This window comes from Myotis brandtii, unplaced genomic scaffold, assembly GCF_000412655.1.
Source record: "Myotis brandtii unplaced genomic scaffold, ASM41265v1 scaffold381, whole genome shotgun sequence".
Taxonomy (NCBI): Eukaryota; Metazoa; Chordata; class Mammalia; order Chiroptera; family Vespertilionidae; genus Myotis; species Myotis brandtii.
The window spans coordinates 931,280-944,369 of NW_005364633.1; the positions used below are offsets into that span (position 1 = coordinate 931,280).

General features: G+C 46.1%; 1 protein-coding gene across 1 annotated transcript in view; it reads left to right on the forward strand.

Moving 5' to 3' along the window:
- Nucleotides 1–7,225, forward strand: part of NABP1 (nucleic acid binding protein 1) — a 28,908-nt gene extending 21,683 nt beyond the window's left edge. The window contains exons 2-6 of the mRNA XM_005872452.2: nt 58–196; nt 2,490–2,561; nt 4,351–4,426; nt 4,849–4,915; nt 5,875–7,225. Of these exons, the coding sequence (XP_005872514.1) occupies nt 58–196; nt 2,490–2,561; nt 4,351–4,426; nt 4,849–4,915; nt 5,875–6,044 (524 nt within the window). The 3' untranslated portion in view covers nt 6,045–7,225. The remainder of the gene's footprint in view (nt 1–57; nt 197–2,489; nt 2,562–4,350; nt 4,427–4,848; nt 4,916–5,874) is intronic.
- The last annotated feature ends 5,865 nt before the right edge of the window (nt 7,226–13,090 follow it).

Below are 13,090 nucleotides of genomic sequence, written 5' to 3' on the forward strand. Positions count from 1 at the left end.
GCCCTTGGAGAGCCTCGTGGTCTGATCACCGCCCCCTTTGGCTTTTCAATCCCTTAGGACGCGTGACCAAGACCAAAGACGGCCACGAAGTGAGGTCCTGCAAGGTGGCCGACAAGACGGGCAGCATCACCATCTCCGTGTGGGACGAGATCGGAGGGCTCATCCAGCCGGGGGACATCATTCGGTTGACGCGGGGGTAGGTGTGCGGGAGGGGGCGGGGTGCGGGCTTTCCGGGGTGCAGCCAGTGGACCCCCATCGGCGGACGCCCGGGCAGGTCCCAGAGCTCCCTCTGTGCTGCGGGCCCTTGGATGCTCATCCTGGAGGGCGGGCGGCCCGGCCCTCCATCGGGTCAGGTCCCCCCAGGACTCCGGGCTGCCCGCCCCCTGCCCTCCGACCTCAGGGAGCAGGTTGGATCGATTCTCAGTGCTGCTCTGGGCTCACGGAGTCGAAAACAGACGGAGAAGATTGACAGGGCCCATAGTTTACCTTTCTCACGCATTATTTATTTAATCTAGTTGTCAGTCTTTCTTCCTCCCTTTTTAATGACTTACGAAATCCTGCCAGCATTTTTGTGCCTCGGAAAGTGGACAGTATCTGGAAGGCACGTTCTGGGACACGATTGCTCGTGGCCTGGCTGTGCGATCAGTGCGGTTCCCAACCCGGAATGATGCGCAGGGAATGCTTGGCCGAGAGACCTCTGGGTCTTCGTCCAGGAAAGTCAGAAGATTGGCTTTGAAAAGTCCTGTAGCGCAATCATTTTGTGTGTTTGAGAGTTAGACTGCCGTTAACATTTTGCCAAATCTTTACAGGAAGATAAAAGGCCAGAAAAGGGTCTTAAAAAAAAAAAGACTTTGGAAGCCCGGTCAATAGAGTTGTAACGTGTTGGCCATAACTATAGGAAAAGTGGGTGGGAATTGGTGCTGGAAGGACCTCAGAGAGAGTTGGATGGTAACTGAAGGGGAACCTTGGGTATTCTCTCCCAGGCCTCAGCCGCAGGAAGTGAGGCAGTCTCACCAGAGGAGGAAGTGGGAGTCAGGATTTAGACATTTGATTCTCACCCTGACTCATGGTGACATTGTCTGTTAAACATCCACATCCTTAACCTACACGGGAGCATTCCTGCCTGGGAGGGCGTGGTCAGGGTTCCCATAATTAAAGTTGTTTTGGCTGCCAGCGCATCTTATCTAGTGATTTACAGTATTTTGTACACTGTAAACAGCACCTCCTTCCGAGTATTTCATACTTTTCAAAACTAAAGACACGGTTACTACTGTTTCCTAACTTCAGTGTGGCCTTGAAGTTAGTGTACGTCCTCAATGTGCTCTATATAATGGGGATCATTGTACCTTCCTTCCTAACACAATGCAGCCAGCAGAGTCGGCCCGTGGTGAGGCCCTTACATTCTGGTTGAATCTAAGAAAAGTGGCCTTTGAAGAAAGGTATCCATTTAAATAGAGGTAATTTGAATATTGATATGTTAATCAGGAAACCCTGCAAATGTCCCTCTCATTCCTGAAACAAGTGAAATGTGTTCATTGCAGTAACTTCAGATTTTTCTCAAAATATGCATTCATTTTTTACTTAGTAAGGAGAAATAGGGCACTGCCTTCTAAGTCACTTCTTATCTAACATCACATGGGTGAATGGTACCCTTAATAAGTGACCCGTTCCTATAAATGAAGATAAATGTATGTGGAACTAGCAAGTTTTTATCACCTATGTTAAAAGACGAACTATCACTATACGTAAACAATATTTAATCACAACTTCTCATTCGAAGTCATGAAGTTACTGGAGTAGTTGTACAAAGAACCTCTGGAAACCAGACCTTAGGCTGGTTTTTATAATATTGATTAACTTACAGTTTTTTCTCAGATATATGTGTAGGGTTATTTTATCTAATGATTTTGCCTGCATTCAAAATTGTTAAGAGTAATTGCTTACCCAAGTTGGTACTAAAAATTGCAAATTTGAAAAGGTAGATGTGTGAAAGATTTGTGATCTTAGTTTTTTTTAGCCCCTGGATTAAATTTTACCAACTTTTTTTGTAGCTTGGGAACCCTATGTGGTTTGTGGAGGTAAAGGAAAAGCAATTAGATCAGTTTCTGAGCAGACCAAGTAAATGAGTATGAGAGAAAACAGTAGGGTGTCGATTTCCTATTTGTCCTGTGATTAAAAATAATTTCTGCTTGGATCTCTGCAATTATAAGTTCTTTTGTTAACTGACCCAAGATGTGATCTTTGGAGTGTAACCGTGCTTGCTTTGCAAAAAGACCTATTTCCCAGAGTTACAGTTTAGATGATTATGTGAGAATCTGGCAGTAGAATTTTCTTTGTATTTTTCCTTAGTCAGTAACAAGTTAAAGTTAGGCTCATGGGTTGTATTGGATTTGCTACGGTAGACATATCCACACCCAATACAAAAAGTGTAGTATAAAGACTTCCTCGATGGCTTATTTCTACAGAACTGATGTTGCTTTTCTCTCCAGGTATGCATCCATGTGGAAAGGGTGCCTGACGCTTTATACCGGAAGGGGCGGGGAACTCCAGAAAATCGGGGAGTAAGTACCTTTTGTGTAATTGAAAAAAATTACAGATTTCTACTGACATGACTGGTAGGTATAAACAGCAGCCTTTTCCTTGGCTTGTTTCCGACTGGCCTCCTGCACGTCTCCAGCAGCCTGCCTGCGGGAATAACTTGCCGTGGATGGAGCAGTGGGACAGCTGTCCATGTACGGTTTGGGGGATGAGCTTTCTTCAGTGTCATTAATGCCATTTGAAGTAGCTTCTGTCGTCTAGTGAATTGCCAGATAAGAAACTAGGTGTAAGTTGTGGCCCTGAGTGGAAATGTCCTTTTTCTCTGTGTGTGGGTGAATGTGTCCTCCTGGTACAAGGACCGGTAGCAACGCCCACTGAAGTGCTGTGTTTATCCACAGGCTAGGCACCTACCGCACAGGCACTGCGGGCTCCCAGGCACTACTTGCTGCTTGGTAATCTCCACCCTGACTTGGAGGAGCCATCCTCTCTAGGGGTGTAAAGGTAATGCAGCCCCCATGCTCGTCAGACATGTGGGGGGTACTCATAAGCTTGGGTGCAGGCCCTCCATCCAATCCTGAGTCCATTCTGCTAGGTTAATGCGTGGACATCTGCTTCATGCCCATTAAATTAGAGGATATTTGAAGAGAAGCAACAGTGGCACCCAGCAAACAGATATAAATAAAGAAAGGAAAATTCTCTTCCTTCCTGCAGGGTTAAGATGCTTTGCATGGAAAAATAATCTTGCCAGCTTTTTTCTTTTGTAATAAATATATTTTTACTGATTTCAGAGACAAAGGGAGAGGGGGAGAGAGAGAGAAACATCAAAGATGAGAGAGAATCATTGACTGGCTGCCTCCTGCACGCCGTCTGTTGGGGATCGAGCCCCCAACCCAGGCCTGTGTCGACTCCTGGTTCAGGGGTTGACGCTCAACCACTGTGCCATACCAGCCAGGCTCTTGACAGCTTTTAAAGATCAGAAACTGGCAACACTCTTTGGAGGAAAATTAGGATTCATTTACGGTTTGTGTTTGCATTTAGAGTATTATTGGAGCAACGAAAGGGTTTCACATCAACATGACTGCAAGATTAGGGTCCTGTCCTGACCTTTATGTGTAGAGAAGTGTCTATCATAATGGAGGTCAGTTGAGGGAAGAACCACTGGAGGACACTCGGTTCTTAGTGACTTAACTTTGTTAGGGTCAGCCTAGCATTTACAAAAACCAGTTCTCAGTTTTTATTTGTGGGGTGAGGGGCTTGTGTATAATGTTAATATAGCCCACAGTCACCTTATAGGAGGCACTGGGATGAACTGTCATTGTGGGAGCCAGTTGTCTGTACTGATGCCTCAGAACCCACTCCTAACCTTGAATGGTTATCTTTGCAGATTCACAGAGCGTGGTCCACAGGGGCCTGGATGACAGTGTGTGGATGGGTCAGGGCTAACCCATCACCAGTGCTGGAGGACCCACTCTGGAACCCCGAGTCCCCTGGTTCCGAGGCCTCGGCCTGTGGAAGGACAGGACAGATGTGTTTCTGTGTCCTTGCTCTTTGACATGGTTGGTTTTTGTCGTCCAGAAGACGACTTAAAATGCAGAGTAGAATGTTCCACACAGTGTAGGCAATCACATAGTTGATGCTTTGATGGAACATAAGCATTTAGGACGTTTCCGTTAGAATAGAGTTAGTTAGCATGTTGCTATTTAGTTAGTTTGTTTGACACCTAAATTCTTCATTCCTGTCACTTACGCATATTAGATGAAGAAAGGTTGATTATTTCAGAAGTCATGTAACTTTTCCTGTATTTTCTTCCAGGTTTTGTATGGTTTACTCAGAAGTGCCAAATTTCAGTGAACCCAATCCAGATTATCGAGGACAACCGAACAAAGGGGTAATTAAAGTCTGCTTTTATGACAAGGCTCATTCTGACTGTCTGCCATCATTCCATGGCGAGATTGTCATACCCAGGGTCTAATGAAGACAATCTAAGAAGTCATTTAAAGTCCTTTTTAACGTCATTTTTGTTCTGTTTGCTTTGTGAGAGTGAATGTTGCTGTAGTGTCCTGTATTTAAGTGTCTGCCATTTAGCACTTTGGGGCGTGGGGAGGAATATCTGGAAGTACAATAAAATGAAAGGTTTGGGAAACACTCATGAATATTTTGACATTGAATGGACTTGGATAAATATATTAAAAATTTGTTTAAGAAAACCTTAAAAACTAAAAAAGGGAATGGACACAACATGTTATAATAATGTACAGGTGTGTTTTTGATTTTTAGTCTTCATTTGGTTAAATTGAAATTTTCTTTCAGGCACATAGCGAGCAGAAGAATAATTCCATGAATGGTAATATGGGTACAGGTACATTTGGATCAGTGGGTAAGATTTTTTTTTTTCATAATTGTCATCAGGTGTGAGAATTCTAGAATATATATTTTATGAAAGCTAGAGAGGAAAAATTTGTCATTAGGCATAAATTAGTTCTAAAAGGGAACTACTGGTAACCAGGGAATTCCCGAATAGCTGATTTTCTAGAAAGCAGACACCCTTTAAACTACTTTATTGAGCTCATTCTGTATTGAAACATCTGGGCCAGTTCCTAGGAATAGTGGTGAACGTTGGCTAATAATATAGAAGTCCACGTTTCAGAGACGTGTCATTTCGGTAGCCTGGTGACTGACAGGGGCAGAATTACTGGTTATTTTTAGGCACCGAAAGCCTTTTATCTTCCGACTAATAACTCACCTTCCTTTTTCACGTGCCGATCGCTGCCCCTTTAAAAGATTAGCCTTTATCCTTCAAATACCCTTAAACCATGTGGAAGGTTTTTTGGAAGTTTGGTCCTTAAATAACGGAGGAGAAGTCTTTTGTGACCAGAGTTCATTTCGGGTGGCTGTTACTCATTTGAGCTGCTAGCTGATCCCCGCACTGTGGGAAACTTCTGTAAAAAGTTAGAATCTCGTTCTCTTGAGTTGTTACTCGCCATATTTGAGCCCAGTGCCAGGACTCACAGGCCACCTGCCCCCTCTCGGTCTTCCCTTGTGGTGTAGGCAGTGCGTTACCTATACTTGTCCTACTCAACCCGTTTCTCATTCTGTTGCCCAAGTTGCTCTTTTTTTCCTCTCCCTGTTAATACAGCATCAAGTCAGTGTGTTTCCAATAGTCACATGTTTGAACAAACCTAGAACTTAATGGGATTTTCCCCAGGAGTTGAAAGGCATTTGTTTTCCCCAATATGACTCGTAAGCATTAATACGACCATGTGTGCGACTGCAAATAGGTGCACCTCTCTAGATCAGTATCTGAAAATGTGATGGATTTTTATATTCTTTTTTTAGGAAACGGGATTCAGCCCGGCCCAGAACCACGGGCATGCCAGTTTTCCTTTGCTGGTAGAAGCAGTGGCCGGGGGCCTGGGACTCCGCAGCCAGCTGGAGCAGCTGGCAGCCAGACAGGCATGGCCACTATAAGTAATGGCAGGGACCCTCGGAGAGCCTTGAAAAGATGACCGATGCCAAACACCCACATGTAGTTTGTGAACTACGTGCCCTACTTGAACACTCACTGCACTTTTATTTATGGTTAACTGTGAAAACGTCTTTGTCGGTTTCCTTTTATGTTGTTGGTTTGTTCACAAGAGTTGTTTGCTTTTATAGCAAGACGGTTAAGCTGCTCGAGTCTCCTGTGGAAGAACGGGAACACATTGAAAAGTAGGGGTGTTGATTTCTAGAGCCAAAATGTCTTTGGGTAGCCTCCACAGCCTGCCCCCGTCCACGGGGGAGCTACTTAAGACATCAGCATTACAGCCTCTGTGAGTCTATCTTCTGCGGACAGTTTGTAATATTTAAAATAAGGCTTAGTGGGAGCTGTTCTCTGTCTTACAGTCAGATATTGCCAACTAAAGCGATAACCACCAAAAAAAAAAAAAAGCCACCAAAAACTTAATCAATGCTAACAGTGATTTGTGAGTGTCTGTGACTTCTGGAATGACTGGCTTCTTCACCGAGTGACTGCTGTTAGTGTTTTCCAAGGACTGAATCATCCTGAACTCCTGTTTTATTACCAAAAAACCATATTCCTGGTCAGAATTATAGACCAGAGGCCGATCTGTAGTATAACAAGTGATTTTTAGAAGAAAGCTGCGTTCACTTTACTTCAGTTACTCTTTATCATCGTTGTGCATTACACTGAAGGAAAATTTAGAGCTGAGGCCTTGATTATTTATTTTTTTGAAACGATCACGTCAAATGTTAAAGTATAATTTGAAGGCGGTATAAGCCTAATAAACATGGATCTGATGATAAAAATTATGGGAGGTAAACATAGGGAAGGCAATTCAAGTTGAACCCATGGAGAAAACAGCAATCTATGTTAGAGGGCCCTAGGTTCTGCAGAAACTCAGCCAGCCTAGGTGCTGTCTTTATTTGAAGGGTGTGGTGTGTGTAGTGTGTGTTGTGTATCGTCAAAGTTCCTGAACACAGATTACAAAGCCTTATCAGCAAAAGCTAAGACATGGCTCTCTCAGAAGAGAAGACAGCTTTATTCAGAAATGTTAAGAGTTTGCTTCTGTGTTGTAATCGCTCCCCAGGTCCCCTCTCTCTTGCAGGGTGGATAACTGGTCAACCTTCCTTTGTGAGAATCCTACCCTTGATTATGTCTTGAATAAAAGTGTGCATTCATGGTAACAGACCTACTTCCTCTGCTCTTCCAGTGACCTGCAGCGAGAGAGCCTGTGCGTGTGCCAGCCGTGGTAATGGGGCCTTCACCCTGGGGCTGCCTGGCTCTGCTTGGCTGCTGTGTCTCTGTCCCTACCTCACATCACAAGGAATTTAAGGCGACTTTGTTTTAAAAAAATTCCATAGTGTGTGTGACTATAAAATCTATGCCAGATTATGTATTTGCTCTAATTGAGTGTATGTAACAAATATTTCAGAAACATTGAAGCATGTATTAGGCAACTGTGAGGAGAGTTTGGGGTAGACGAAATCATGAACCGTCTCGAGGCGTTTACCTGTATGTTGTGTAGCACGTGGGTGACGGGTTTATGTATGTACAGGGTGGGGCAAAAGCAGGGGTACAGTTGTGAGTAGGCGAAACCGTTTATTCTTGTGTTGTTATGTTATTTTCCATATGAACAGCTGTAAACCTACCTTTGCCCCACCCTGTACTATAGAAGTTTTTCCTTTATGTGTGATGATTCTAGTTAATTTGGCTTTTATAACTAATATTTTCTTAAGATGTTCACAAAATTACAGAGATTATGTACAAATTAGTGTACAAGTTTTTTTTTCTTTTAAATCAAGTAGTGGGAGGAGCAATAACACTTGTTTGTGGGGGAATATCGTGTTACAGGTGATTTTGAAAAGTAAGAAAGACCTCAGCTGGTGCTTTGGTAATCGACACTTGTCGTAATAATCTAACCTTGTTCTGTGTTTTGTATCATCTATTAACAAGTTTCTTTTCTCTCAAGGGAAGCCTCTAAAACGCGGGCACAGTGAGTGTCAGTCCGTAAGGATCGCTCGCCTTGCCGTCTGCTGGGACGCGCTCAGCACGAAGAGGAAGAAGGTTCCCCGCCTTCCCCCTTCCTGGCGCTCGGCGTTCGACTCACTTTCAAACAAGTTTAAACACCTGAGAACAAACACCACTTAGTACAGAAACACACGCTCCCGGGATGGTCCCATTTCATTTCCACAAAGACCGCTGGCCGCTGGGCTGGCCAGGTCTCAGGAGTTGGTGGGGCGCAGGAGGAGAAAGATGGAACCCCCCGGCCAGGGGACCTGCACTGGGGCGCGTGCATATCACCAAGTGCCCCTCGGAGTACCCACTCAGCTCTGCCCCTGTAGCTTCAGGAATTCCATCTTGAATGTGAGGACAGTTCAACTGGAGGGCACCCTGAATATTTGTAGTAGTTGTCGCTTGTATTTTTATCATGTGACATTTTTAAAAAATACTTTTTTATTGACTTCAGAGAGGAAAGGAGAAAAAGAGAGAAACATTAAAGATGAGAGAGATTCATTGATTGGCTGCCTCCTGCACGTCCCCTACTGGGGATGGAGCCCACAACCCAGGCATGTGCATTTGACGAATTGAACCTGGGACCCTTCAGTCTGCAGGCTGATGCTTTATCCACTGAGCCAAACCGGCTAGGGCTGTCGTGTAACATTTTAAAAGAATGCTTCATTTGCTTGGTTGAGTAATAATGCCAAGGGAATGATGGCTGGAAACAGATGTTAGTATAAAAAAAAAGTTATAATTTTTGATAGAGTGTTTAAAGTATAGGAAGGTAGTTAACTGGCCCTAAATCGTGTCCAGAGAAGGTACGAGTTGAGTGTCTTATACATCAATCGAAGACAGTGGCAGTTGTTGACATTGATAGAGATCTGACATTGCAATTACTGAAGCACCCTTTTCTGGCATCAGTAAGGTAATGCCTGCTCCACGCAGTTAGGTGGCCATGATTCCTTAGGTTCTTGAAAGTATTCGGAAGGTTCCAGAGACATCAACCCTGAACACCATGTGGAGACCGGGTCAACATGGAATGCTTACCTGCGCTTTTAATCTCTCCTCACCTCTGGGCTCATTCCTGGGATTACTTGCCCTACGATAGACTATTTTTTAAACCTATTTTTTCCTGCTCTCTATTGGATCCCCTATCAGATGAGAGTCTGCATATTTCTAGTAGAAAAGGGGGTCACAGTTCCCCCTACGTGGGCCCGATGGCAGGTAAAGGCAGGTGAGCTTGGCCATGATACATCTCTGTAGTCTCCTACATGTTGGGGTGAACAGCCCCACATTTCACAGGGTGGTTTATAACCTTACGGTTTGCTTCTGAGAAAATCTGACATAATAGCACTATCATGTTAGGCCCTGAGGGGGAAGCTGGGAAAATAACTGCAAGTACAGTGGGGCCTTGACTTACGAGTTTAATTTGTTCCGAGACCGAGCTTGTTAAGAAACTCAACTCAAATTACTCTGTCAACTCAATGCAAAAAATCGGCTGAGGCAGCTGCTATCTCAAAAAACTCATTAGTCGGGACACTCGTAAGTCAAGGCCGCACTGTATAACCAACTTTTCTCCAAATTCCTTGACCTTTGCTTTACTAGGGATACACCAGAGTTTATATTCAAATGCTGGACCCAAATTATTTCAGGTTCCTGAGCTAAAAGGACAGGATGATGGGTTTTCAAAGCCCAGATTACAGAATAAGGACCAGAACAGAAAAATCCAGGCCGGACCATCTGTCCAGCCATTTATTTCACATGGTTTCTCACGAAGAACACAGCTGTGCACAGTCTGGCATAACCGGTGTGACGGAAAGGAAATGCACATTTTACCAAGTTTGACTATCAGACGTTTCGTTTCGTTTCCGTCTTGAAAGGCCTTAGAGACCCACCGTTTTATGTGGCTGCCCAGGTGCTGGGCCTGGTGGCAGCTGCTGGACGAGGATAGAGCCCAGGTGTCGGGAGCCTCCTCGGACACTGCAGTCCTCACCGTCACGCTTGTCCAGCGCCACCTCTGCTGAGGGGCTGTTGACAGGTCTTTATTTTTTAAAATATATTTTTATTAATTTAGACAAATACTAAAAATAAATTTTTATTGAGGGAGGGAGAGACATCGATGAGAGAATCATTGATCGGCTGCCTCGTGTACTGGGGATTGAGCCTGCAACACAGGCATGTGCCCTGACTACAGGCCGATGCTCTATACACTGAGCCAAACAAGCTAGGGCGTGTTGCCATGTCTTTAAAAAACCAGTTCTTGACCCACTTCCAACCATACATTCAAGTTGTTTGACTCCATCAAAATGTATGTTTCCGGACAGAGGAGTTAGTCCAGCCCCCTTGGCCCACACACTGACTCTGTTGAATGCCAAGAACAGCTACCACCTGCAGGAGATTCCCCCCGGGGCTCCCGAGAGGTTTGGAATGTTCTCAGCTGTTCCGGGGGAGTTCAGGGCAGGTCCGGGAGAGCCGTCCTCGGAAGCCTGGAGAGCCCTGTCTCCTGCTCTGGGTGCCTCCCTTAGCGCAGGAATAACCTCATTTGGAGGCATATGTGGAGCTCAGCTTTTGCCTCTGGGCGGCTAGAGCACCCAGGAGTTCTAGATGGTGAAGTGTGAGCCGCTGTACTTGGAAGCGGACGCCTCCCACGGGCAGAGCTGAGGGACAGCCAGGGGGTCCCAGCGGGACAGTGAGTGCCCCCCAGGGCGGGGGTGGGGGGGCAGTTCTGAGTGAACTCGGCTCAGAGCATGCTCAACACACATCAGTGTTGAGATCAGATTCCAGTGGAGTCGCCTGGCTTCGTCTGGGCCTACACAGATCAAAGTGAAAAGTTTCCCTGAGGTTTCCGGTAACACTTTTTAAAAAAATGGGTTTTCTTGTTGCTTAGCTCGGCAAATATGTTTGCAGCACTGCTCAGAGCATGCTCAATACCTATCAGTGTTGAGATCAGATTCCAGTGGAGTCACCTGGCTTCGTCTGGGCCTACACAGATCAAAGTGAAAAGTTTCCCTGAGGTTTCCGGTAACACTTTTTAAAAAAATGGGTTTTCTTGTTGCTTAGCTCGGCAAATATGTTTGCAGCACTGCCTACCTTCCTTCAACAGCCCCCTCCCCCATTGCCTCGGTCCCTGCTTCATTACGGGAGATGCTGGCCAAGTGGCAGAGTAGTTGGGCGCTCGCTCCTGGAGCTGTGTGTGCCTTTCCGTCCCCCCCCCACCCCGCCCTCCCCCCAGGGCGTGATACCTTTACCCTCCTCTCCAAAGCCCCAAGGGCCCTTCCTTTTGCCTCTGTAACTTGTTTCTATAGCTCACTTCCACTTCTGTGTGTGTGTGTGGGGGGGGGGGGGGGGGGGGGGTTGGAGGTAAAACATTCCTGAGAACCTGCCTCTTACAGACCCTAATCATGTTCTGCAGGAGGGGCAGCTGCGGTAAGTGTTCTCCACAAACAAGTACTCCGCAGTTATGATTTGCCTGCCTCTTGGGGCGAGGTGGTTTGAATCTAACTAGTAGGTCCGGAGACCTCTGGCCTAAGTCGCTGGGCGACTTCAGATAGAAAACCATGACACTGGCAGCCAGCACGGCTAGTGCCCCTCCGGGGGGACGGCTCTGAGTCCTGGGCCTTCTCTTCACTGCTCAGGAGCCTCGTTAGGAAAGAACGGGGGCGGGGGGGTGGTGCATGGGCGCAGCTCCGAGGCCATGGGCGCCAATGGGCACTAGACACCTGCTGCCCCCCAGGGCTGAGTCAGGGTCCAGCGTCCTCCCAGGGGCAGTGGGAAGAAGAGGCAGGCACTGGCCATCTCTCCGCGCCAGCATCAGAAGGCAGTCTTAACATTTATAAGCAGCTCATTGCCACCAGGTGTGTGTGTGTGGAAGTCGCCAACCTTTCAGTCTCTACTGGGCCCAGAAAGGTTGCTGACGATTTGCCGCATGGAGGGGTGAGTCGTGGGCACAGGTCTGATCCATAGCCGAGTTCCCTGAGCTCTTTCCCATCCCCCTTTGCCCTGAGGGGAGGGCGAGGGCACCATATGGGGCTGCCAGGAAGAGGGAGGACATGGGGTGGGGGGGTTGGTGCCAGGAAGGAGGGCAGTGGCCACCAGGAAGGCACGGGATTCCCACGGCAGCTCGGGATCGCCGCAGGCCCAGGGTGCAGTCGTGGTGTGTTTCTGAGAGAACTGGGGAACTTTCCCAAGCTTTATGAAAATGTTCAGACGTGCAGCAATGCTCCTGTGTGCTCACCACCGAGATTTCACCTGTAACATCTGACCATACTTGGTTTATCACATATCCATCTCGTTCGTTCATTAATCCAGGTTTTGGGATTAGGTGATTTTTTAAAATTGAATTCATTGGGGTGACATTGGTTCATAAAATTATATAGGTGTACAATTCAATGCATCATGTGTATATCGTGTGTTCACCACCCCAAGTTGTCTCCTTCCATCACCATTTATTCCCCTTTACTCTCTTCCACCTCCTTCCAACCCCCTCCACCTGGCAATCCCACACTGTTGTCTGTGAGTCTCTTCTGTGCTTAGTCCCTTCAGCCTTCTCACCCAGCCCCACTCCCTCCTCCCCACTGACAGTGGTCAGTCCAGGAGTCTGTCTCCACTTGGTTCGTTTACTTTGTCGATTAGATTCCACATATTTGTGAAATCATGTGGTACTTGTCTTTCTCTGACTGACTTATCCACTTAGCATAATAATTCCCAGGTCCGTCCATGCTGTTGCAAAAGGTAAGATTTCCTTCTTTTTTTTAAGGCTGAGTAGTATTCCATCGTGTAAATATACCACAGCTTTTTTATCCACTCATCTGCTGATGGACACTCGGGCTGTTTCCAAATCTTGGCTATTGTCAATAACACTGCAGTGAACATAGGGGCGCATATGTTCTTTTGGATTAGTGTTTTATTTTGTTGATGGTTTCTTTTGCTGCACAGAAGCTTTTTATTTTGAGGTAGTCTCAGTTGTTTTCTCCTTAGTTTCCTTTGCCCTAGGACAGTGGTTCTCAACCTTGGCTGCACATTAGAATCACCTGGGAATCTTTTTAAAATCCTGAT